Source organism: Apostichopus japonicus, chromosome 4 (genome assembly GCF_037975245.1).
Source record: "Apostichopus japonicus isolate 1M-3 chromosome 4, ASM3797524v1, whole genome shotgun sequence".
Classification (NCBI taxonomy): Eukaryota; Metazoa; Echinodermata; class Holothuroidea; order Aspidochirotida; family Stichopodidae; genus Apostichopus; species Apostichopus japonicus.
In genome coordinates, this window is record NC_092564.1 from 11,727,065 (window position 1) to 11,754,901 (window position 27,837).

The following is a 27,837-nucleotide window of genomic DNA, read 5'->3' on the forward strand; positions in this document are numbered from 1 at the left end:
GTAAATACAGGAATCTCACTTTCACCCAACTATGCCAGAACTCACATATATCACACATACAGGCAAACATGAAACTGCAAGAATTCATATAATACATGTGGTAATCACACTCCTACCCAATTATTCCTGGGCTTTCACATCCCAACCTGCAGGACCACAATCCCACCCACTTACTGTAGGACGTCTTAATTATCATACTTGCAGGTACCCAGTCTAACAACCTGAACCAGTTGATTGAGACATTAAGAAGTATTTTAGGTGGCATAAATGACTGGTAAGCTTACCTTAGAGTAGGTGATTGTATCAAAGCGGGCTCCAATCTCATCAGGATCCCTGATCTCCACAGATATTGGATGTGATTCAGAAAGAGCATCACGAGCCAAAGCTTCATGTGTCGTATCCACAATAAACTGGTCCATCTGCCGGCAATAAATAAAGCAGCAAGGAAGGCATCAGTACCTCCCATTCTATTTCCGTAAACCCCCCAAAAAGCTATCGCCTGTGACGGAGAGGGGAGCCAAGGGGAGCCGATCGCTGCGGAGAGGGGAGCCGAGCACTGTGAAATGGGGAGCCAAGCGCTGCGGAGAGGGGAGCCGAGCGCTGCGGAGAGGGGAGCCAAGGGCTACGTAGAGGAGAGCAGATCGCTGTAGAGAGGGGAGCCAAGCTCTGCGGAGAGGGGTTCCAATCTCATCAGGATCCCTGATCTCCACAGATATTGGATGTGATTCAGAAAGAGCATCACGAGCCAAAGCTTTATGTGTCGTATCCACAATAAACTGGTCCATCTGCTGGCAATGAATGAAGCAGCAAGGAAGGCATCAGTACCTCCCATTCTATTTCCGTAAACCCCCGATAAAGCTATCACCTGTGACGGAGAGGGGAGCCAAGGGGAGCGGATCCATGCGGAGAGGGGAGCCGAGCACTGCCGGAATGGGGAGCCGAGCGCTGCGGAGAGGGGAGCCAAGCTCTGCAGAGAGGGGTTCCAATCTCATCAGGATCCCTGATCCCCACAGATATTGGATGTGATTCAGAAAGAGCATCACGAGCCAAAGCGTCATGTGTCCACAATAAACTGGTCCATCTGCCGGCAATGAATGAAGCAGCAAGGAAGGCGTCAGTACCTCCCATCCATTTCTGTTAACCCCCGATAAAGTTATCGCCTGTGACATTTTGCAAAGGTTTTCTTATTTATATATCTCCAATTGCTATGTTTTAAAAAAAATGAAATTTCATTACAAATAGTGCTTTCTCAACTTGCCAAACATTTGCACACAGTTGTATTTAAATAACATTGTTCAATTCAGTTACTTCTAGATACGTACAGTAGTAGTTTGTGCTTGTGAGTGCTTTGTGAGAGTGGAAGGGGGGGGGCACCCTGTGTCCACATAAAATGCCACAACACAACTAGATTTTCCATGGATGAATGTTTCCCGCCACAAATAGGAGTCTATACAACTATTTATAAGGGAATCACATGCAAGCAAAGTTGGGTTCAAGGGCTTTACTTTTTTTACTGCAGAGCCCCTCATTCATGTCATACTAAAGTTTGCCCTGAAGCCATATAAAACTTTTTTTCTAAAACTTACCAGATCAGTTAAAGATGTGCAATGTACATATCTACTTACTGACAAAATTTCACTTTTGCTACTGAACTATTAAAAGGTGAGGTGGCTTTTTGAGGTACATGAGGATACTTTTCACCATTTTGGGGCAATTATGACCTTGACATTGACCTTGAAATTCATTTTTCATGTACTGATGACAAAGACAAGAATGTCAATAAACATCAATGTATTAACATTGCTGTTTAATCAGCTGGGTAAGTCTCTCTGTTCCAATCACAATACTAGAAGCAAACATTGTGGATAAGGTAATAGTCATGAATGACTGATCATATGTACACCGTTGATCATGCAGATGACATTTGTAAAAAGCTATGTCTATTTACAATACATACTGTACATAAAAACAGTGCCAAGGGGTCATCAATATACAACATTGTGAAACAAGAGCATCAATGATGCAGTATCTCAATACTGGAAGTTTTAATTTTGATTCCTAATTTCAAATCTTTGCTCTGTCTCTACAATTATCAATATCAATCATGGTACAACAAATATATAACTTGCATTTTTGCTACATTGCCACGAATAGTCTCTGCAGGTTACACTTTATCCTGCTAGTCTTGCCTTTAGCGCTCATTGCCTGTTAGTCGAAAGAACAACGTTGCAAGGTTTAGTAATGTCATAGAATATTTAAGAACTTGTTTTTTATGTGGTATCCTTCATCTTAGGTCAGTCTCTGTTGGACTTTTTGGTCATATAGTTTGACGTCAATGACAACAGCCAAATTAGAAGAGGCGAACAACTCGACCATATTCTTGATGCCTGCCTTGAGAGCTAGGCCTATTGACCTACTGTATGTTACTGTAGACTGTAGTGGTGACTACCATCAAAACTGTGTCCACTTCTAGATATCAAAACAACCCACGTTTTTCCATCTCAATTTTTCGGACATGAAGATTTCATGGATTTATGACTTGGAAAAAATAATGTAAAAGAAGATTACAAGTTTTTATATGCAAGTGATGGGTGGCCTCCTCTTCCCCTAATAGCCACCTCAGTTCCTCTCCATTTTGTTATTTTATTTTAATTCTTTGTACATTTGATGTCAAACATTACAGGTTCAAAAGAAAGCTGAACATACTTCTTATAACCTTATATCCTTATAAATAAAACATAACCTTATACAATTTTTATAGTCTTATCAAAGTTGTGATGCTATGGCCGGCTCCTCTTTTATACGTACCCATCAAACAAACTTACCCTGGTCCTTCCTAGGAAAAGCTGTCTGAACACCAGTACAATGCTAATGTGGCTATCACTGAAAGCCTAATAGGCCTAGGGGCCTAGGCCTATATATATATATATTTTTAAATGCACTAGGCCTACAGTAAGTAGCGTTCAGAAATACAAGAATGTGTATACGTAATTATACAAAATACATGAAGGGCAATCAAACTTATCATGGCCCTTGCTCTGAAAAGCTACCTGAACACCAGTACTATCCTTAAATGGATGTTACAAAAACGAAGGCCTAATTTAAATTAAATGCACTAGGCCTACGTAGAATTCAGCAGTACAGAATGTAATTAGCATGCAATACACTAATACCTCGCGTACCTAACTACAGAACAGAAAATTGTTCGCGAGGGTAGCCATTTTCGTATATCTAACATGTAGCTGTTATGAGTCATAGCCAATCTGCTACAAAACAGACTTGGGGGCGGGGCTTAATCATCAAAAACGGACCTTTTTACTAAAAGTAGGGGCGGCAGCTCAGTGTTGTTTTAAAAAAGAAAAATCATTTTAACATCAAATAAAGCAAATAAAAGCCATTAAATGTCATATACATGTAGTAAAATTCTTATTAATACCTACCTGTAAACAACAAATGAAAGTTTAAAATTTTAATAAAATATATAATACATAGGACCCTATCTTAGACGATACCACTATTCTATTCTCTTTCATAAAACATAAGTTTTGGAGAGTGTGCAAAACAGGTCTGCCAAAGTGTGTTTTCAGTCCAAATTGGCCCGATTTGGACATAAATCGGTGAAAAAGTCACAGAATGAGATACAATTCTGGAATAAAAAAAAGTAACTTTTGTTGGTCTATATGATATATTCTTGCTCTGGAAATTCCAGAGAAAAAGAACTTAGTTTGAAGATGCTGAAAAATTTTTAAGAGAAGAGAAAGTCCCACTTACTGTTACAATATCTCTATACATGTAATGTATTGAGATAAAAAAACTGGGGCCAGATTCTGCAGCAGAATATTTCACAAAAAAGATGGAAGGAATATATGCATTTTCAGCTTCACATCTGGTACCACCAGCAGGTTTAATACGGACTCATAAATTAATGCAATATCACTAACGCAAATTTTAGCCACTTTGCACAAAAAGTTGAGTTTTCAACCAACTTTCAGAGGGTCATATATCTGGAAAGGAAATGGAGGTGTGGAGCTAGTTATTTGTTCACTATGGTCACAGTGCATTATTCTGATGGCGTTTCATCCAAATCTCAGGGTTATCAAGACACCGCCCAGTTGACTGAGCATAATATGAAAAGGGCAAGCAATAGCTATTATTTACCATATTCCATTCTGGTCTAAAATTATCGGTACCGACATACTCCATGTAAGAGGCAAAGCCTTCATTTAACCAGAGATCATCCCACCATTTCATCGTCACAAGATTTCCAAACCACTGAAAAGTAAACGAAAACGTTAAGAATAATTGGCATATTATATATACACCTATTCCCACAATCAAATTATCAAAACTCTTTTTCTGTACGAAAGACATTTAATACACTAGAATTGAAAAAGGACTAAATGAGGAATAAACTGAGTGAAACTTAAGCCTGTCCAAGACAAGGTGGAAGATTGTCCAAAGGAACAGAGGGTTAAATTACACAGGTCTTCATACTCAGTGACCAATAAGAGAAACCCCTGATATATGACCCCTAAAGGTCAAGCAAACAAACATATGGGGCTAAACACCAACATGTAACAACACAAGTGAAATATTACACAAACCTAAATATATGTAACCAGAAGCTGTGCCAGTATATGACAGTTAGACAACACGTAGAACTTATTCTAAACATAGTCAATCCATTTCACTGTCTGAATAGAGGATACAAGCTGAGAGAATACTTTTGCCTTCCCCTCCCCTCCCTTCTCCCCCTCCCCCCCCTCAAGATTCCTCCCTTCAACTTTGAGAAGGAAAGTGTAATCGTTCACTAGAAAAAAATACTCAAATTCAAGAACAATTTTATAATTCATGTCAAGGTTGGTCATTACAACATTTTTATACTTCTGCCCAATAGTAACAGAAATGGAATGTATATACAGGAATGTATGACAAATAAATATCCTGAGGAAGCAAACAACAAGAACAGATGTCCGAATGAGCTGATTGTTGAGCACATTTAAATACTGCCATCTATAGTAGGAATAAATTGTTTAGTACTATAACTGACATTTTACAGTGCAAATTGTAAACCTAAACCTAGGGATTTCAAAGGGGGTGTGGGGGGGGGGGAGAATGGTCAGAAGAAAGCTGATTTTCACCGTCTACACAAAAGGCCCCTATTTGTTTCAATTTCTAATTGTTTCATTTTCTACCTTGGTTTTAATTGAATATAAATCATACAAATTGTAACATCTTGAGTGATTTCAACTTGATAAGAGAAGTGCAAATGACTTCACAAGACTAATCCGATTTTCCTGCTAGTGACTTCCAACTTGATCCCGGGGGGGATCATTGCGTTGTGTCCTTGGGCAAGGCACTTTATCTCCATTGCCTCTCTTCACCCAGGTGTATAAATGGGGACTTGCGAGGTAACTTGTAAATATAGTTGCCTGCACCGGTTTGTGGCTGCACCCTATGGGAAGTCCCTGGGCACACGTGGTTGTGGTGCACTGTGGTGCCCCAGGAGAGATTGATTGAGTTGCGCACACTTTGGTGTGTAGGTGTGACAAGTTACCAAAGACCAAGGCTAAGTTGTTGAATCGCTACGATCTTGATGTAGCAGCGCTATATAAGTGTCTAATATGTATGTGTGTATGTATGTATGTATCTCAAAATAATTAGTCTATATCGGACCTAGGAGTTTTTCTGTATATTTACTGTACATTGCCATTTTACCTGATGTGCCAGTTCATGTGCAATCACCACCACAACATATTGTTGCCGATAGGCCCTTGTGACCCCTTCTTTGAAAAGGAGAGCAGATTCTCGATACAGGATTAGACCCCAATTTTCCATGGCTCCTGCCGCAAAGTTTGGTATAGCCACCATGTCTGTTGTAACAAAGAACCATAAACATATATATCATTTGCTCATTTATCCCAAATGTTGGAGACATTAACAAATAAATTTGGAAGATTTTGTCAGATGTAACAATCTGCAATTGAATGCACAACTCTTAGAACCAAGCTGGAATTTTTGTCTGGGAAAATCTGAGTTGGCTGAGAGCAGACTGCCAGGAATTTAATGCCAATGGTTTTGTTGATTACCCAAAGCTTTTGCTGCAACCATTGGAGATCTCTAGAACAGATAATTTTCATTCCAGCATGACATTTTGACAATTTCCCACCTCTTTGACTGTGATGGTTTTGTCAACCTTGACGAGTTGCATACTGTATTAATGACATGTGTCAAGACTGACACACTGTATGAATGACATACTGCAAGATTGACACACTGTTAGAGTAGCACACTGTAAGAATGACACACTGTATGAATGACATACTGCAAGATTGACACACTGTTAGAGTAGCACACTGTAAGAATGACACACTGTATGAATGCCATGTATCAATATTGACACACTATATGAATGACATGTACCAAGATTGACACAATGTCAGAGTAGCACACTGTAAGAATGACACACTGTATGAATGACATACTGCAAGATTGACACACTGTTAGAGTAGCACACTGTAAGAATGACAGTCTGTATGAATGCCATGTATCAATATTGACACACTATATGAATGACATGTACCAAGATTGACACAAAGTTGCATACTGTAAGAATGACAAACTGTATGAATGCCATGTATCAATATTGACACACTATATGAATGACATGTACCAAGATTGACACAATGTCAGAGTAGCACACTGCAAGATTGACACACTGTATGAATGACATACTGCAAGATTGACACACTGTATGAATGACATACTGCAAGATTGACACACTGTATGAATGACATGTATCAAGATTGACACAAAGTTGCATACTGTAAGAATGACACATGGTATGAATGCCATGTATCAAGATTAACACAAAGTAGCACACTGTAAGAATGACACACTGTATGAATGACATATTGCAAGATTGACACACTGTTAGAGTAGCACACTGTAAGAATGACACACTGTATGAATGACATACTGCAAGATTGACACACTGTATGAATGACATGTATCAAGATTGACACAAAGTTCTATACTGTAAGCATGGGCGGCGATCATGGGGGGGACGGGGGGGACATGTCCCCCCCAATATTTTAGGTGGGGGGGATATAGTAACTAATATACCCCCCAATATTTGGTGGCATAGTTTTTTTTAAGCATATGTTTTGTATTTTTTTATGATATCGCTAGTAATTTCAAAATAGAAAATGCTTAGATGCAACTTACAAGGCCTGGGAAGTGCCATTTCCATCGATCTGGGGGGCATTTTCGGCCAAAATTTTCTTTTGCGCTTCGCGCCAACTTATGGTGGCGCTACGCTTAGAAAGTCTGGGTACAAGCTTTGCCCCTCCCTTGGCAAATTCCTCGCAAGGCGCCTGTCTAACCGTGTTACAATTTGTTACTATATATGACCGAAAGTAGTTTTTCCTTTTTTTCGAAATGAATAGCTAGACGGACAGCATCCGTAATGAAATAAGTACGTACAATAATAAATATATGATCCACATCGATATGGGTTCACTGGGTTTCCATTTGGCCTGTTTCCTACAAGATTTCTAACCGCAGGTGCGTAGCCAAGGGAGGGGGGGGCAAAGGGTGGAGACCGCCCCTCCCCCTCAAGCATATTTTTTGGTATTTTCTATGATATCGAAGTTTTATAGTAGACGTTATAAGAGGTTTTAATATTTGTACAGCAATAATTTAACTGTGTCTAAATTTTCGAAAATTCCTTGACCAACATTCTTTATCATACTTCCCTCTACTCGTTCAATTTTGACCGGTCTGTTAGGGGTTGAGGTTTTTTTTTCTATATTGGTTGTCCATAGATGAAATTTTGTGCAACATTATGGGTATGTTTTGAAGTGAATTTATTATTCAAATTCTGAACAAAAAATGGGCTTAAAACCTTGAAAAGTGGGGCTGACGGGTATTGTGGGGCGTTACGTAGAATTACCTACAAAAGCAATGATCTACAGGAGATGCAATGAGGTCGAACATGATGTGTGAATGGTGACAATCTTGAAAAAGGTTATGAATGAAAAAAAAAACTATTAGGAAAAACTTGGTTCTCAGGCAAAAGTGTACATCTGGTTGGTCATTTACAAGCCCGAGAAGTGCCATTTCCGGTGATCTGGGGGCTATCAAAACCAGAAATTTTCTTGTACGCTGCGCGCCAACCAATGGTGGCGCTCCGCTTTGATAGTAATTTGCCTGCAAATGTCCCCCCCAATATTTGAAACAGATCGCCGCCCCTGACTGTAAGAATGACACAAGGTATGAATGCCATGTATCAAGATTAACACAAAGTAGCACACTGTAAGAATGACACACTGTATGAATGACATACTGCAAGATTGACACACTGTAAGAATAGCACATTCTAAGATTGAAACACTGTAGGATTGACACACTGTATGAATGACCTGTATTAAGATTGACACACGATATGAATGACACTAGCATACTGTAAGACTGACACACTGTAAGTGCTCTTTTAGAATGACATGCTGCAAGATTGACACACTGTAAGAAAAGCACAGTCTAAGAACGACACTTTAAGAATAGCACACTGTGAGAATGGCATACTGCAAGTATGACATGTACTAAATGCACAGCATATTTGTGACAATGACATACTGCAATTATTACATACTCAATTCATGACATATTGTGAGAATGGCATAGTGGGAGTATGACATACTTAAGTCATGGCATATTTGTGAGAATGGCATACTGTAAGGGGTGACACATTCTATAGGACACAAAAAGAAGAGCTCAATATAAGAATGACATGATACTGTTAGAATAGCATATATAAGAATGCATTTTATGAAAGGAACCCTATACGAGTGGCAGCCTATTTAACAGCACTTACACTGTAGGAGTAGGACATCACAAAGAAATGGCATAATGTAAAGAATGGCACGCTATAAGAATATGGTACACTACAAGAATGAAAACACAGTGTACATGGCACAATGAAATATGAGGTCCATAAAAGTTCACCTTGTTTTGGAAGTGGGTATGGTAATTGGAAGTAACTTTCATAAAAGGGAATGGTTTTGTTTGCAGCATCCAAGGCTAACTGCATTTGATCTCCTTCCTCCCTCCTTGAGAATACAGACACCTGAATGGAGAACGAAAGAAATTAGTTTTAAAAGCTGCATAAGAACTTGTCGGTCAAGTCATTAAACATTATTCACAAGAGGTGGCAGAGAGATATTGGTACAAAACAGAGCACGGACCAGTTAGAGTAGAGATGCTTAAGTTGTCAGAAGAGAGATTATTGGTGACAGGCAGTGGCGGGGAGTCCATATAGTCAGGGGGGGGGCGTATGCCCCCCCCTGACGGACTCAAATGGACTGCTGGCGCCCTTTTCAGCTTTTTACCACTTTTTAATTTTTCGCGATTATTGACTTATTTATTGCGCTCTCATTTACCTATTGACATTTGTCACACTTTGTTGGCCCATGACACGTATTTATTCTTCGTTTATCTGCAAATTAGCAAGGCCATGAAGGGGTCATTTCTGGCGATCTAGGGAGTATCTTTACTCACAATTTGTTTTGAACGCTCCGCGCAAACCTATGGTGGCGCTCCGCTTAGATAGTGTCGAAAGCGCCCCTACATACCATTCTCCCCCCCCCCCCCCTTGAACAATACCACTCGCTCCGCCACTGGTGAGAGGTGTACTAACATTTATTTGATTTCATTTATTTGTTTTTCCACACACACAATAATTGGTGATTAATGTTTAGAACAATAGCCTCTTTTCCAAGAGTTTTGTCAACTATTGCCTACAGTATAATGCAATATGTTATTCACACACACACAGATTCCAGCTTCACTGTGATGCCGGTGTGCAAGTTCCACTTTTTTGCTTAAATTTTGAGCATAGAAAGTGTCATTGAAAAGTACTAATTTATTTTACCTACATTTTACCTTCAAATTCTGAATTATTCAACTCACCTGTGTTCCACTCGAAGTTGTTGTTGTGATATTTGAAAACTCACAAATTACAAATGCCACCAGATAAGTACTCATGGATAATGTGGTCTCAAAAGTTGTGAGCAAGCGCTTGCGACTTGCATCACCAAATGGTTCTGTTTTACTTTTAGGGGTGTTGAATAGTACCACATCATTACTGGCATCATGAACGATCTTTAAGGTAAAGTTGGCTCTCAGTTGAGGCTCATCGAAGCACGGAAATGCCCGCCTAGCATCGATAGGCTCCATCTGGGTGCTACCGATTACTCTGTGAAAACAAATACAAGTGACAATACTTTCATAGTGATTAATAGAGGAGTTCATGTGAGTATGCAAGTAGTTCATGTAAGTAGTTCATGTGAGTATGCAAGTTACCATGTGCCTACACCATGATTACTATTCAAATAATGAAATGTGGTGTCCCTAAACAGCAGATTATCTCCCACTCCCTCACCCCTACAAAGAAATGTTCTGTATTTAGTGACCATCTCTCGATAACGGAGCATCACTCTCTCAAGTACTGTTTAATTCCTGGTTCCTTCTATTTCATGTTTACCCTTTGACAGTACAACCAAAATTTCTTTCCAACACACCCACGCTAAAAAAGTTTCATTCCGCAGGTATGTTACTGACAAAGTTCCAAATCCCTTCGAAGAAAAATGAGAGGAAGGGAGAGCTCAAGTTGTATATATCCTCCTTCGGGCCAAAGATAAAACTCCACCTTTGTTAAAAGCCCACCAGAGTCTCGAAGGCATTTCCCTTGCACATGTCATATCCAACCAAACTATCATGCCCCCGACATAAGTTAACAATGAAAAAGAAGTATAATTATTGAGGTCTTTACCACAATTAATACATTTCATTTCACTCTCTTCAGAGTCTGTGTAACAGCTGTTTAACTTTTCTGCTAGTCGAGTTTCTGTATAATATCATAACAAGCTAGTTCTGAATTGCAATCCGCACCTCATATTTGTCCTGTACATTAAGTACAATATTTACATACATTATGCAAACAATCCCCGGTACGAAAACTTCACAACTGCCACTTAACTGTACATGATGACTACTTAATGCAGCATGCATATATGAACATGTAAATATATGCAACTGTGTGAATTTGCGTTTTGTTTGGTTCTATCGCAGAAAGACGATCAGAAAATATTCAAATGGCAATGTTCCTGAATCAGAATCTTTGTAATAAGTATTAACTAATATTTATTCTGGAGAGTGCAACATCCTGTAGTTAACACTACCCACATCTTGCTGCTAAAATAAAAAATACCATTACTAAAATTACATAATATAATGCTGCTAGAACAGCTTATGCCTGGAATTTCATAATTTTTAGTAGCCACTTGCGAAAGAAATATGCAAGATTTAATGCTTACAAAATCTGTTAGCTAACTTCAAGTTCCGGCAGGCAATTTCCAGTGTTCCAACACACATTGGTAACTGTACAGGATTTTGAGGGCAGCCCATGCAATATTAATATTTTGGTGGTCATGAATAAATTAATAAAGAGCTTTATGTTCCATACAGTAGGCCTAGCCTACCGAAACTTTCACTGGCAATTGTGAAGTGACTTACTATGTCTTTATGTTTTTAATTCCTACAGGCAGAAATATGCCGGTGTCTTTATATTTTCCTCGTTGCCAAAACAGCAACATCCATTAGCATTTAGCCAGTAAAATATATTCCAAATTTCAAGGCCTTGGCCATTGCATAACATGAGTGTCCTCATCCATGCTGACATATGTAACTTAATACAGCAAAACAAACAGGCATAGAAATCTGTACATGAGCTCATGTTGATGCAATGTGTGTGTTTTGGACATCTTTACTGGTACCCCTTACCCTGCCCTAACCGCTTAAAGAAAGATATTATAATCTACTGAGCTAAAGTCTGGAACAGCAAGCAATGACTTTTTGTTAGGGTTTATTGGTTGATAGTGTCATAGGTTTAACTTTAAATAATTTTTTTACTGAGCATTGCAACAGTGTTTTTTGTATATCATGCTACAGTATACAGTATCTCATCATGCCATAGCCCATTATATTACCGGGTACAGTGGTTTCCAGTAAGGTTGATTTTGATCACTTGCCCAACTGATAACTGGATTGACTAGTCCATTTGCCTCTTTATTTAAAATAGTGAATTAATAGTTAAAACTATTTGAATATGCTTCAATAAGTTCAATAACACTATTAATACTATGAAAAGCATCCAGACCATCAAATGTTGAGAATGCAGTCAAATAATGACTCATTCATTTGGCAGAAAAATCACAAATCTCTGTCATATTTTGATCAATTAATCATTATTTGGATAATATACTTTGAAGATTTTGTAAAGACTGCTTACCAGTCAAGATAGTCACCTTAAACCTTTACACTGTGTTCTCTCCTAAGTAACTCCTTAAATGTCATCAATATTGATCCCAAATTTTAATATGTTATATGGCAGGATTGAACAAAAGTTTCATGTACTTTCCAGAATGCAATAACCCTGAATTTGTTTTGGATACTCAAGTGGGTTAACACGCACTTGATTAAATTACCTTTGTAAAGACTTTTTTTTTTTTTTTTTTCGGGGTAGCAGCTAGAGAAGAAGTTTGTTCAAAGTTGGACTGTCCTTTGTTATTTGTGTTATAACCCTGGATCAACCACTTATGACCTTTAACGTATTTTAAGTGAACACGTTTATCCAATCAGCCCTTACTTAGTGACATTATCTTCCTGATACTTGCTGAAGTAGAATCCAGACAGACCCTCTGTGCGGTTGTAGGTGAAAGATATGTTCAGCTGGTAGATGCTACCATCCTTTAGATTCTTACTCAGTCCAAAGTAAGCAGCACCTAAATGTTCACTCATGATAGGAGATTTGACCTCAACGTCTGATGGGGATACCACCTTAAAACTGGAGTCCATCTCATTCAACTGGGTATGGTTTAGCATCATGTTTTTGGCATGTATGACTATGAAGTTTGGCGTTCCATTGACATGAATGATAATGCTGACATTGCCCATTACAAACTGGTGGGTCAGATCTGGAACCAGAAATATATCATACTGCTGCGGCTTAATGCTAGTGGGTAGACGAATATCCTTCCATGGGAAGAAAGACTCAACAGCACTCTCCTTGGAATTCGATCCGTGGGCAATAATTGCGACTAACAATATCAACAAAAATGCGAATACAGTGATGAAGATGATGGAGAGCATGCATTTTCTGGAATACTTCAGTCCCTCAGCACCCCTTCTGAAGCGGTTGTTAGAGGACAAGTCATCCATGCCGACCACTTCGACATTGTATTCCCTTTTGCCGTCCGTTGGTTGGGAAGAAAATTTAGCAGCATCTGATTGAGACCCTGCCGAATCCACACTGATGAGGTCTTCCTCCAAGTTTCTATATGGCGCAGAAGACATTTTGACAGCTACAGTAGAAGAAAACAAAATACACAGTGTAATTCAAGAGACATTTAAACATACTGTCATCAGCTTATTTCAAGCGCTAGGCTCAGTTGTGTATTCAAAGTCTATAAGGAAGGAATGCAGTACAGCCACCCAACACCAGAAGAACACATAATACAACCAATGACTTGGTTGACACACTTTTAAATAAGAGTACTTCCAGACTTTTTCAAAACCAAAATATGTCCTACAGTTTACTATGAAGATTAATGATGACCTAATCTTACTTAGGCTATCTAACCTAACATTAATAACATAACATTTTACAAGTTAAAGGGCCAAGAAGGGCACATGCCCAATAGAAAGCCCAACCGTAGAAATCCCCAGCACAGGAATACTAACAAAAAATATATTTATAAGTCTTAACAAAATTGTATAACTCTTCCAAATGTATGCTGAACCCTTTCCAATTATTTTTTGGTGATGGGGACATTAAAAAGAGTTTGCAAACATGGTATGGGGTAGACATCTAGAGTATATAGATTCACCTGATTGAGTTATGCTATTCACTTATAAATCTCACACTTCTTAAAAACCTTGCTCACATTCATTATAGCATATATAGATCTGAAGAAGCTTATATTCCAAATAAGGATTTTTCTTCATTTTCCAGACTGAACTTGAACATCTAACACTTTCAAGACCCAGAAAAGAGGTTTTTCCTTTTCCCAACTTTTTCCAACTAATAGTAGCACTAGTCTAGGCTAGGCCTAATAGTTACTATTAAGTTAGGTGAACTAGGCCTAGCCTAGTGGTATTAGTAGGCCTAACTTAGGTCAGTTATGCTACAATCAGGGTACTACTACAAGACTACAGTAGTGATCTACAAGAGGAACTAAGGGCTACCAATTCTCTCATTTCTCTGTCACTTTTATGGAAACTTACACATGATACTGAAACTAGGCTAGTTGTGTTGTCCTCAAAATAAAACTGGCGTCCTCTTCAACTCCACACCCTGCAGAAGGGAGGCTCGCAATGGACTTTCATGAAATATTCTCTGTTTATACATTAGGCTTACCGATGCAACTAGCCTTCTGTACCTGTCGACTGCATAAAAGAGTCTCAGTGGTCATTTTTATGAAAAGTTTTGCATAACCTAGGCACTATCTGATACCAAGTTAGCCTAGTCTTACTAGTAATACTCAATAGTAAACCGATTAGGCCTACTCTCAGTCTCACTTACATTTTTTTACACCCTAACTTAAGTTGCCTACTGCAGGCCTATAACGTTAAGCCGGTCTGGCTTTAGCATAAATAATGTCACATTTGCTTATTAGCATTACATTAGGTTTCGAACTTTATTGAATACCTTAATTCTTGAGTAACCTAGCAGTCCTTTAAGTAAACTTTGAGGAAGGTGTATAAATCGTGGGCTGGTGACGCCAAACCACGGTCACGGTTCACCGGGTACATACATACATACAACTTGTTCAAGATCACGTAAATATGTAAATATTGTAATTGAAAGGGATATCTACCTTTGGCACTTGCCAGTCTTGTTTACGTACCCAATTATGTGGGTGGTCTTACTAAATTGTTTCGGAATATTCGGAAATAAGAAATATGGAACGCCGAAGAAACGGCAATGCGCTACACTTTTATCACTTTCAACGAATTATGAGACTAACAATGGATCTCTTGATTATTCAATTGTTCATCCAGGGAGGCCTGAACGTGAAATGGGCAGGGGGGCGAAATATGTTTGGTGGGCACAATCTCGCGAAGCCCGTTCTTTGCAACCTTTGGCTACACCGTGCATAGGCAGTGTGGGGTCCAGGTGCGAAGCCCCGGAAGGACTCCGGGAGGAATTCCCAATTAAGCATTTTCGTAAGGCATTTTCTGGCCTTTCTGAAACCCAAACACCAATATCTTATGGTACTTTAATAAACTTTTACTCAAGTCTTAAAGAGGAAAGACACTTCCTGCCACCCTAGCTAAATGGAGGGGACTTTTCTGGATGTTGGGAAGAATTCCATAATGCAGTCGAAACGCTGACAACTTGTGGAGCCTTGTTTTACAGGGTGCAACAAACCGTAGCACAAATGCGGTGCTAATCAACTGATACGGACCATTGTCAGAGAGCTTGACGGAAAAAGTTTGCATATCCGCCGCTTTGGTGTACATGCATTAAAATCAGACAACAAAGAGAATCATAAATTAGTTTCACAGAGCTAATGTATGGTACCTGTAAGAAACATAATTTAGAAACTTTTTGTAGTATGCATGTGGTTACGAATATGGGGTGAAAGAGGAGTCTGGTACCAGCGATTCCTCTCGAAATGTTTACGTGAATCGCCTACATTTTTTAGTTTTTCTGAACATTTTAACTTTTATTTCGATGTTTTTATGTTTCATCTCGAGATTTTGACATTTTAGCTCAGAAATTCTTTGAAAGTGTAGCCATTTTCACATCCAATAAATACCCTATTACAGAAAAGCTAGAGGCAATTGCGTTTTTTAAGTCACGTATCAATTGTGTCGAAGATTTCGAGACGCGGTGACCGATATTACATGTTGAAAACGTCTCAAAACTACGTGCTAAGGGCAATTCAAAGGATTATCAATTAAAACTGGGTCACTTGATTCTTGATTACATGCTGCTGGATTGTGCCAGCTAGTCTTTTCAGAATTTCAGTCTTGTGTTGTAATTAAACCATTAAAATAATATTAGAACCAACAAGAACAAATGAAAATACAGGAAACTCAGATTGTTTCATTTCTTCTCTTCAATTTAATGAAGACTATCCAAAAGGGTTAACGACAGAAGGAAAGTGGTAATACACACTGATGTTTCTATGGTCAGCCACTGTGTCGCTTTGCCTGGCCACTTCACTTGACGAGAGTCTGAGAACCCAAAATGACCTGAATCGACTCGCATTGGTGACCCCATTGGAGACAGACAGAAAATGACTCAACTCGAAATTGAACATCACTTCATCTCAAGTTAAGGCAGAATAATAGTAAATAATGATTGAACTATTAATTAAGTTAGGATTCTGACAGACCTCAAAAAACGGTCTTTGCATAAAAACCCATCGTGGTGACAGTTTTAATAAATTACTGACTCAGGTTGACTCTGAACATATCTTCATAATTGATTTGACTGTGTGTGTTTACATGACTTGAACAGGTGGCCGCTTGACTCTCAATTGCAACCTACTAAATGACTTTACTGAACTGATGACTCCACCAAACTTAACTTAACTTGAGCAAATTACGATGGAATTTTGTAGTCCGCCAGCAAAGATGTATGTGTGCCAGTGAAGAAACTGGAAATATGTACATTAATTTACATTGGGAAAAACAAAAGATCAGAAAGTTTCACTCATTGTCAATCTGTTGGACTGAAATATCCTTTCAAACATACACAGAGCTCGGCCATTTGCAAATTCCCGACAGTGAACTGATTGCATGATTTTCTGACTTTCAACGGAGTGAACTTTCTCATCTATCAGAGGTATTATGAACAGGTCTTGCAGACATTAAAGGGTGTGAAGACTCGCGCAAAAAGAACGTCTAATGCCGGTAATCTGACCTAGTTTCGAATGAGGTGTAACAGAAGTGTTAGACACCACCATCGATCCCAGAAAATACACACACACAGCTTGCTACCATCGGTAATTAGACACTAGTGTACAGTCAGTACATACAGCTGCGGTCAATACCCACAGCACAGTGTACAAACAATACAGCGATGGACATATCAGGTCCAGCTAAAGATAACAAGGTACCACGTTTCATTACTGTACTGTCTGCATTTTGTAGCCACACAATAAAAACGTCACTTGCAAGCAACATAAAGTTCACTTTTTCAGATGGCCGCACGCAGTTTGGGGCGAGTCTTTAATGCCTTTAAGTTTAAGTCTAAAGCATGCATACTAGAACAATAATAAATTCCTGTTGATATGAATACAAGTACCAAAGTTTGTTATAGTCCAACAAATACCTCCAGTACTGGTACAATTACAAATACATCCAGCGAGTACAACGACAGGCAAATATGCCAGAGTACAAGTTTAGGGACTCAGTACAAGTATTGGGACTCAGTACAAGTATTGGGACTCAGTACAAGTATTGGAACTCAGTACAAGTATTGGGACTCAGTACAAGTATTGGGACTCAGTTCAAGTATTGGGACTCAGTACAAGTATTGGGACTCAGTACAAGTCTGGTATCCTTGGAGGGTTTTGCAAGCCTTAATTGTGAGCTGCAGAAGCCTTAACTTACCCACCTGCCATCAAAAGAAGAAAAAAATATTGACAAAGCAAAGACCAACTAGTACTCTAACTAACTGTGTACCAACTAACAAAAAATGTTGGGTATCTCTGCTCTGTATTTTACACTATAAGTTACAACACAGTTATTTACAGAAGATTACAAAACAATCACTTTCCAATACACAAAGGGCTACAAATTCCATTTAAACTTCATCAGTTTCGGTCACGGTTGTTCCCTCCTTTGTGTCTGTTTCGCTTTCTTCAGCGATCCTCGACAATGGTCCGCTCCTAGTAATCTCATTTTCCTCTCCATTGGTAGGTCCTTGGACGTCCGACACCCCTGGGGTACTATCTGATCCCTCCTTCACACCAAAGACTTTCTTATTGTTGTTATCCTCTGATACCTCTTCTACTGTTTCTGGAGATTGTTTTGCCTTGTTTGGAGATGGAAAGATGACTTCAATTTCTCTTTGTAGTTCATCCACGATCTTGGCTAACTCAGCTTTCAGTTCATTTGTAATGCTTACATCTTCTACCACCCTCCAGCTGCCTTGATGAAACTTTACCGGCAGTGAGAAGACAAGTCCTTCTGGTATCTCGTAACAGCCTGTCCGGAAAATAAATATTAAAAAAAATGAATTAAAAGGAGAAAAACACTACGCCATAAATCTCAGGATTTTTGTATTTAGAACTGAATCAATCACAGAGAGGTACATGTCATTACAAATAATTTATTGTGACTATTCATTGATCAATTTTATATCTTGTGTGAGTGTGATCAGGAATGGGAAAATTTAGATCTACAGTAGGGGTTCTTGCTTAATTTCCTGGTGAAAGAAAAGAGCTCACTATATCTTCGTAAGGGATACGGCAATTGCTGTCGAAAGTCCCGCAAGAGCACTAATGCTTGAATGTGACTCGCTGACTGTGACCGCTAACTTCAGTTCACCACTGAAACATTGTTAGCTTCCATTCTGACATTACAAAAACTAACAATTCAACACATCAAGAACGTATATCAATTTTCTCATTCAATTGCTTGGTACAATTTGTTGTAACTTTGAAGGTGCCTACCTAACCATGTGGAAGTATTATCAGCCGATTGGAAAGAAGATCCCCCTACTGTCCTCTAAATTTGCCAAATGTTAATATTTTAAAGAATAAACACCACAGAACCAGAAGTGGTGAAAACATCTACAGTATTTGAGTATTGTGTGTTATTTTGCCACCATCCTTACACTTAGATTGGGTAATGTGCTGGGTAGGTCTGTAGGGCTAGCATTCTCCATGAGGGTAAGATTTTATGCCAGTTTTGTTTCCTTAGGACTGGACTGAAATTGTTCCCGGGTCACTTAAGGCCAGGCACATTGAGAGCCCCTGGTCTGAAAAGTCGGCTATATTGATATCATGATGAAACAAATATAACCTACCGTCACTAGTAACTCCCAAGGAGTATATTTGACCGTTGTTGTCTCCACTCCACCAATCTGATATGGTAGCGACCACGGCGTGGGCCTCTGAGACCGACGCCGGACGCTGGAGTGCATTCTGGAGTCTTTCTGCATGAGTCTTCACTGTCTGTAAGTACTCGTTTTGAAGCCACTTGTCATCATGGACCATATCTTTGATGGGTCTCGAATAAGAGGGAGGACCCCAGATGGCACCTTCACAACCATGTACCCTGCCTTTGGATAAGTCAAGGTGACTGGACCCTCCGCAATTCCCCCACATAATGATATCAACAATGCCCGAAGAATTCACATTGATGCGTCTCGCTATTGCAGACTTAGCTCTGTTCTCTGGTAATCTCGATGGGACGATAACGTTCTGCCTTAAGATATTTTTTGCTTCACGTTGGATCAGATATGCGCCGAGATTAAGCGGCCCTGAACCAGCCACTACAACTTTACAGTCTGAACTGGCCCAATTGTGAATGATTGTGCCATAGTTGGAATAAACAGTTCCACATCTTCTAATCCAGTCTTCCCAGGGCTCATTTTCATTCTGGCCCAAGTCATCCATAACGATTATCAAGCTGGCTCTGTTCATGGCTTCGTTGGGGTCCGCCGTCACGCTTATTTCGCGGAGGAGAGGGGATGCCATGTCCATGGCCTCGAGGCTCACACCCTCAGCCACACCAATCTCTTCCGCTTCAACGAGTAGATGGATATTCAGTTCCGTGTCTCTCCCGATGACATCACCAGACACAATCTCATTAAGCATGTGGTAGATGACTGGACTAGCAGCATTAGTAATGCAGACATGGAGAGGTTTGCTCAGACTTTTCATGTGTTCCTCTTCTTCCGTGACTGATAGATGGGTTTCCATATTCTCTGATGAAATGGTGGTCATGTCACTACTTTTCATGGCAGAAGAACTTCCGTAATACCCTGCGGCATATTCTTGGAATTCATTGGAACCACCGATCAGCACCCCTTTACCACCTCTGTTTAAAAGTTCTCTCCATATTAAGGGAGAGCTAGAGTGTGCCCAAGCGTTTCTCTTGCAAATGTCTGAAAGCCAGTTCTGAATGTAAGTGGGAAAAGAAAAGGAATTTTACAAAAATTAAGAGAGAGTAGAGTACGCAAAAGGAAAACCATGATTTCTATCATACAGTATTTTATACATGAGAACATTCAACAGTTCAACACGGCACACAGGGTTTTGAAGCACTAGACAACCAATACTATTTCAAGTGTGGTCAGTAAGGTCTTTCCTCTCATATCAACTATCATGTTCATTATATTTTCATGAATGAATGTGTGAGTTTCCATCGTTTTGACCTCAAATGACATTTCACAGAAAGTAATAGCGTTTTAAGGTGGATCAAAATATGAAGTTCATTCAAGTTTTGCAATTCAAAGCATTCATTATGTTTCCAATGATTTCAAACTTTGATCTTTGTCCAACCAATTTCAAAAGGTATCTTATACTCCTGAACATTTTTATCTTCTTTTACAGAATGCATGTACGATGAGCGGCTTTGAGAGTGAAATCCTCACAAAAGAGTACATATACTTCACTCATGATTGTGTGTAAACCTAATCAAAAGCAATAAACCCTCAATTTAGCTGTACTTTGTTACACTTGGTTTTGTTGTTAATCGTATGGATGTTCCTGAGGATTCCGTCCATAAATCTGCGCAATGAAAATACAGCATCCGGTTTATACAGGCTAGTGCGATTTATCATTAGTCTGCAAGAACACAACCATTTCCCTGATTCCACAAATTTGTGACATTTTTTTTTCTTCAAATCTATGCCATTGCTGGAGTGAGGTCAATCCTTTACCAACCAGAGGACCTACTACCCTGAGCCCAGGTCCAATATTTGTATGAATTAGGAACGTTCATGGAGGCAACCGGTTTGAGGCGTGGTCATTATCAGCCAAATGGTAGTGTTATATGAGTACTGTAGCATCAATGGAAAAATTCTGGTCGTCCTTGAAATGATGAGTGGTTTGGGGATTTCTGGGGTTAACAGTATATTAACTTAAAATCCATCAGCTATACCCCCGAGAAAAAAACTAGGGAAGGGTGGAGAACCATCAGTTCCCACTGCAAATGACAACGGTAACATTTAGTCTCCTCTTCCTTCAGTTCACCTTCCCACACCCCACCCCACCCCAACCAACCCCACCCCACCCCACCCACAAAGTTAATTGCAGTGTATGGGTGTTGGCAAAGTGAACTTTATTTTAGACACAGTTTCCTTATACATGGTTAGATCCTGAAATTTATGACACTCATGGGTCTGTTTCTTCTCAAAATAAGGATATGATGCTGTCGATGAGTAATGATAACACCATGCACATGTATAAGGTCAATTCTAGGTTTGATGACCATGTAGTCATGACATCTCTGTTATCCCTTGTGACTCCATTTTTAGCCTCAGTCTTCTGACAATAAGACTGATCATGTGAACATGACTTCACCATCGTCTACTTTGCTTTGTTTTCAGCCCTACTCCCTAGACACGATTCTATGACCATTTGGTCATGATGTTATCTTAAGTTCACTTGACTTTATTTTTAGCTCTAGTCCACTGATATCAGAGGACTGACCAAGTAATTGCAGTTTCACTATTATACCTTCTTGACCATCTACCGACCCCCACCCCCCCCCCCCACAGCTGTAGCCCATTGTCTCTTACTAAACATGCGATCATGACGTCATCTTTTCATTACAGTACATTGTTTTTGGTAGGTGGTTAACACTATTGTGATAAGTTCCCTTAGCTACTGTAAGCCAGCAGTCACCTTTGTTGTTATACAAAGAACATAATCGTTAAGTTCTCATTCTAGCCTACAGTAGAGCAAGTGATCGAAAGGAGGAAAATCAGTGGACGATAAAATTCCTGTTTATTCTTACCTCCCATTCATCTGGGTTTTTCACTATTTTGTGAACCTTGAAATCTGGAAGATTGGTTTCCAAGTTATCTGCCAAAAGTTCTGCTCTAGCAAAATATGGACAATTAGCAGAGCCTTGAAAGAAAAAAAAAAATGGAAATGAAATTTTATAATACTGGGTTAAATGAAAGGATTCAAATCAGTGAGCAATGAGACAGATTACATCAAATAATTTATGACTTGCACTATGCTGCAGATTAGTAACTTGAGCACATGTACACAAATAGAGTACTTTGTGACATGGAAGTATAATAGTCCCACAGTACAGTTCTTATTAAACCACAAAATAGAAGTTCACAAAACTATATATTTTGCACCAACATGCGTGTCCATCATCATGTGCTGCTCCATTTAGCTAAAACCGTGCAAGGTAAAAATACACACAAAAACAAGAAAATATGAACATACAACAAAAAATTAATGTTGTCTATTTATTACTACAGTATATACCTGTTGATTCTAAACCTGTACTTGCCAAGACATAGTCAACATACAATGAATTGAATGAAATACCATTCATGGCTATTACGTGTAACCAATGCAACTAAGTTAGCTGGTTGGCAACAAAAACAGTCAGTACTTGGAACAGAAAGTGTTTTAGTGGGTTGGTTCCATTCAGGATCAAGCAGAACTAAGGGCCAATATGTACAGATTAATAGAGAAATGAAAACAAAGAAAGACTGGATGCAAAAAGGAATGACTGGATGTTAGGGGAATCTGAGTGTTTGTGTCTTCCGTTATTTCCTCTCCTATAGGGTCCTTGATGGGGACTTGGAGTTTCCCTCCTGGTCCTTTATTTCTACTGAACTAAATTAAATGCTTTATTTTTTGACCTGTCCGATATTTTCTTTGCAGCAAGTATTGCACACAAAAAAAATTTCATTCAATTATTTTTGCACTTAACAAATTAATTGGGTGTATTTGACAAGAAAATAAATTATTTTGCTAAAACATTTTGTTTATTGACATTTTTAATCTGCAATATGTGAATTAGAACATGTGGCAAGGTTGGAGCTACTGTATCTATATTTAGAATGTTCGCTAAACTATTGATACCTCACTATATAAGCTAACTGTACTCCACCGATAGGCAACTTTGCCATATATTGTGTTATAAATGATGGCTACTTGAAACTTCTTAAACTACTGGGGCATGTGGCAAGGCAAGTCCTCAGCATTAAAACAAAACGCAAAAACAAAAAAGGCAGAGCATAAGATGAAACTAGAAATGGCAAATTCCCATATGTCTACCCTATTGTACACGAAAAAAATAAAGACTTTGCAAAATCATTAATGTACTCATGAGTGGTGCATTTCTTTTCTAATTCCTATGAAGGCTAATTGTCTTATCTTGGACAGAAAGTAATCCTTTTAGTAATATGTCACAAGTTTTTTCAACTTTTTATGGATATATCTGCCAATGATTGGAGACACTCTTTGCTCTGTCAGCTTCATATCATTCAATTACAGTATCTGATTGGCTCCTGGATTCCACTGACGAAGTACAGAGTGTCCGAAAAATTCTGGAACCTTCAACGTGTCATGCACATTAAAATTTCTTAGTAGCGTTTCTGTTAGTTTGCTCGGTAAATATTGTTCGATTGTGCGATATCAATACCAACAAATTCTGAATAAAGCCATAACAGGCAGAAGCCATTTGTTTTTGTACCTTTTTTTTTCATATGACAGCCTCATGAATAATAGTCTCTCATTTAGAATTGTCAGTTGCAAGTTTTGAACTTTCATGGATAATTTTGTCACTTTACTTTGATTTAATGTTTTTTTTGAATAGGCTGGACAAATATCATTAACTAGGAATTTCAGCTTATGCTTGTGCAAACCAAACAATGGACTTCTCACCTCTGGGGAGATAAATAGACCAAACTGTGTTCATTGCATGAAATGCACTCTCAGAAAACAGTTTATCACCCTGATTGCTATAATAATTGAGCACGATAACTGTGATAATTGCATGCCATGCATATCAAATGTTAGTTGTTACTAATGTTAGGATACTTCGAACTGTACTATTGAACACACACTTACCTACAGTCTTACGGATCGAACTTATTCAGTGTAAACTTTCCACTTCTAAATTTGCCATTTTTATTGTGTGTTTAGGCAAGACCATACAAACTTTTCATCAGCACCTGTAGTGAACCCTTGATGTCTCAATTAAATTTATTTAGGCATAGCCTAATCCTAAATGAAAAGTCAACAACCAAGTAGGCCTATGTGCCAAATTGCAAAGTACCCTGCAACTCTTGAATCTCACAGATTATGACAATATATAAACCATGTATTCGCAAAAATCCCTGTATGTGTGAGTTGAGGGGTTTATGCGATTGCTCCGAAAGTGTAGTCCAAGGTTTGACAGTTCTACTACATTAGACAAGTAGTATTACCAGTACCACTGGCTCTGGTGCCGACTAGATACGGGCAGTGCTTCAGTTAACTTCGTCGCTTACTCTTGTCTTAGGCTAGTTTGATAATTAACGATAGGCTAGGTCGAAGTAGCTGCTGCATGGAGTTTTTTTTTTCTGATACATTACTCACCGGCAAGAACGAATTTAGCCATTTTCTCGGAAGATCTTATTCTTAATGAAGTGAATTTAATAACTTGCTTTCATATTGAAATTTCAAGTGCAAAGGAATATCAATAAATTTCATCTGATCTTGGATATTAAAGTTTGGTTCAAGCAATCACGCGTGCGTTGCCAAGATACCGCATTGCCATCAGCGAACATTGACATGTCAACATTAGACTTGATAAAGTTGTTTCTGGCTGTTCTGTTTCCTCGCAAAAGCACGAAGGGGATTTCATAATGCAGTATCCCACCGGCAGGTTGTGCATCATAAGCGAAGACTAGTTTTGCGAACTGGCCTCCAGGACCGACCGGACGCAAACGTCGTTTGCATGTCTCAAGACATAGTTATGTATTCATAGCGAAGGGCATATACACAAGATGATGCGTTCTAAGGTGACATTGCATTGAGTTAACGACTCCGAGACAGTGGATATAGGCCTAGGCTACAATCAGCCTGCAAATTTAGCTGAGCACTGTGTAGGCTAGGTTAGACCTAACGTGAATGCATACACATATTCATGATATGCGACGTACGTAATTGACGATTGTGCAGTAGAGGTATACCTAAAATTGACATACGTAACTTACACGAAGGGACAGTCGTTAGCTGGTAATGCAAATTATACATCGCTTTTTTTTCGGCAATAAATCTCAGCTAATTGGGAAGAAATGTTATCTTACACATACTTACATTAGATATGAAGGAGGGAGAAAATATGCCTTACATTACAACTTACATTGGTTACAAGTAACATAGGCCTAAACAGTGGCCAGCACAGTTACAAAATCTGCTAAAGCTCACGTTTAGAGCATGAATGTACAGTAAAAGCTGCAAACTGAATGTCCCAAGCCAAAAGCAATTGACAAACTTTTTAATGTGTTGCTGCACTAAGCGTAAGAAAGACAGCAATAATTTAAAAAGACATGTACGACTTTACCAGTGTAGGCTATGCATACAGCATCTCTCTTACTGTACACAGCAATATACACTACACCTATATGCTATAGGAACCAAGGTGTTGTGTTGTGGTTCGAGTGTCGACCTCACAATTATTAGGACATGGTTTAAATCCTCACCTGGTACCAGATTTTCCTGACCTTCTGTTTTTAAAGTCAGTGCTGCAGTTGTCAATTGATTTGGTATTTCTGATTTGCCATCTGAGTTTGATTCTGTTCTTTCCATGGTTTTATTAACCAACTTGTTCATGCAGCACTGACGAGATGATGCATGGGGGAGCCTTCCAAATCTGACAAAGTGGTTGGATGGGGATCTTAAGTTGCAGCTTGGGAGCTGGAATCTAGTCCTTTGAGACAATAACATGTAGAACTGCCTTTTAACTCATTGAACAGTGAACACTCATCAAAAAGAGAAGATATGGTATAGTGGGTTTACACAAAGCATTAATAGACAGACATTCACATTCATGAAGAAATTTGGTGTTCTTAAAAGCCAATCTCAATTCCTTTTTATTTATTTATTTATTTTTTTTTTTGGGGGGGACACCATTTCATGTTCATTTGGAACATGTATACTCATTGCAATTAATGATATTTTAACATAAATGTGTAAATTTATATATATCTATGTTCTCTGTTTAAATAGGTCATAAAATGCTTCAGGACATTACATAGAACAAGACTGGAAGTTTTTAGAGGTGACAATCGAGCTCTGACAGGTTTGTGCCTCCAATTTTTCTTAGTACCTTATTTTTAGTGGATACCTTTTAACGATAATACTTTATTGCGAATGTAATATCAAAAAAAATACTATCAGTAATAACATTTTCGTGATCCTCTTATCTTTAGAGCTTATTTAAATAATAGGTCCACTGCTATTCATAAATATGTCAATGACACTTGCCAAGTGTCACAAATTGCTACTACTATCTTGATGCCAATATTTTCTTCTGTCTCTACTGAATTAAATAAATTTTCTAACTGGTTTCCCGCTAATATGTTATCACTTAATGTAGACAAAACTGACTATATAGTATTTAATGGAAGAAGATTACTTAATTGGAATAATGATATATTAATGGACGGTAAAATGATTTCATGGAATGACCATATTACAAAAGTGTGTACCAGCGTCGCAAGAGGTGTAGGATTTTTATCAAAGCTAAAACATTTCCTCCCCCAGAATATACTCAGAATGCTTTTTCAAAGTTAAATAGCACCACATTTATATAACTGCTTGATTACTTGGTCTGGTACAAGCAGTTCACATTTAAGTCCCTTACTTTAATATACTACAACAGAGTGCAATGCATCATATATCTCATGTAGCACCACATGAACAAACAGAAAGCCCACTTTGTATAAAGAAACTCAATTTATTGAAATTAGATTATATTAGAAAAGTTAATATTGCGACATTTCATCATAAAAGGCTTGGAATGGATTATTACCAAAACAGTTTCTGAAATTTTATAGCAATGTGACAGTTCCATAATTATTAATACTAGAACGGCTAGCAATGCACATTATGACTCGTATTACAAACTCACTGGTATATTAAGCCTAAGAATCTGTGCAACCAAAACATGGAACTCCCTATCAATGCTTTAAAAACTAAGAAATCAAGCTCCATATTTAGAAATGCCTTTTGTTTCTTATTAATTATGATTTAGTGTTAACTGAAACGTATACATGTTATTATCCTTATTTTCACTTTTTTTTTTCTCTTCTCTTTGGGAGTCTTCTGTGTTGTTAAACCAGTATAGGCTTTTCAGGAGCCTTCCCTTCACATTGTAAATAATTATGTGACAAAACAACAAACATATGCAGGGCATACAGCTGTACGTATGTTCAGTTAAAGTACAAACATGTCAGATGAATACACCATGTACTTTAGAAGCAGTTTCTGATCAAAAAAGGAATATGAATTTTTGCTTGAAATTAAGGGATAAGTCATTTTTGATAATTGGTCTAGCGATAGTGGAACGATTGATTAGCTTGGAAATGATATTAAATTGGTTTCTTTGCCAGCATGCACTATCCAGAATGGCTACTTGTTAGAGTTGTATATTTAGGAGCTATTCCAAACAAAAATGTAGTGAAAGATAGATAATAATAACAGTTTTGAATAAGAGGACCCTTCAAGTTATGAATGGAATTCCATGAACTCATGATTGCTGAGAAGAGCTAATTTGTTTGGAACAGGAATG

The 27,837-nt window shown here is 38.5% G+C and overlaps 3 protein-coding genes across 8 annotated transcripts in view; 1 reads left to right on the forward strand and 2 right to left on the reverse strand.

The window, feature by feature from the left end:
• LOC139966444 (aminopeptidase Ey-like) overlaps positions 1-14,981 on the reverse strand; it is a 33,950-nt gene extending 18,969 nt beyond the window's left edge. Inside the window, exons 1-7 of one of the 4 annotated variants that reach the window (XM_071969449.1) lie at positions 14,937-14,981; positions 12,707-13,421; positions 9,970-10,255; positions 9,007-9,127; positions 5,719-5,873; positions 4,159-4,272; positions 285-419 (exon numbers count right to left, since the gene is read on the reverse strand). In XM_071969449.1, the coding sequence (XP_071825550.1) occupies positions 285-419; positions 4,159-4,272; positions 5,719-5,873; positions 9,007-9,127; positions 9,970-10,255; positions 12,707-13,413 (1,518 nt within the window). In that variant the 5' untranslated portion in view covers positions 13,414-13,421; positions 14,937-14,981. The other 3 variants (XM_071969447.1, XM_071969448.1, XM_071969446.1) reach the window with 3 other exon arrangements.
• Positions 1-27,837, forward strand: part of LOC139966453 (complex III assembly factor LYRM7-like) — a 71,619-nt gene that overhangs the window by 40,424 nt on the left and 3,358 nt on the right. For 2 of the 3 annotated variants that reach the window (XM_071969465.1, XM_071969466.1), the window contains exons 2-3: positions 14,072-14,113; positions 26,274-26,346. In XM_071969465.1, the coding sequence (XP_071825566.1) occupies positions 14,072-14,113; positions 26,274-26,346 (115 nt within the window). Of the gene's footprint in view, positions 1-14,071; positions 14,114-24,901; positions 25,064-26,273; positions 26,347-27,837 lie in introns of those variants that run through there. The other variant, XM_071969467.1, reaches the window with a different exon arrangement.
• Positions 17,750-24,797, reverse strand: LOC139966448 (putative malate dehydrogenase 1B). Its single transcript, XM_071969455.1, has 4 exons — positions 24,639-24,797; positions 22,045-22,157; positions 19,106-20,201; positions 17,750-18,282 (listed from the first exon to the last, which is right to left on the reverse strand). Exons 1-4 carry the CDS (start codon positions 24,658-24,660, stop codon positions 17,879-17,881), a joined length of 1,635 nt encoding a protein of 544 aa, XP_071825556.1. The 5' UTR covers positions 24,661-24,797; the 3' UTR covers positions 17,750-17,878.

What these genes read in the sequence shown, in the direction of transcription:
- LOC139966448 (XM_071969455.1), bottom strand. Translation starts at nt 24,660, where the DNA reads ATGGCTAAATTCGTTCTTGCCG. An exon ending in AAAACCCAGATGAATGGGAG is followed by an intron (nt 20,202 to 22,044) that starts GTAAGAATAAAC and finishes ACTTACATTCAG; the next exon opens with AACTGGCTTTCAGACATTTG. An exon ending in CTTGGGAGTTACTAGTGACG is followed by an intron (nt 18,283 to 19,105) that starts GTAGGTTATATT and finishes TTTTCCGGACAG; the next exon opens with GCTGTTACGAGATACCAGAA.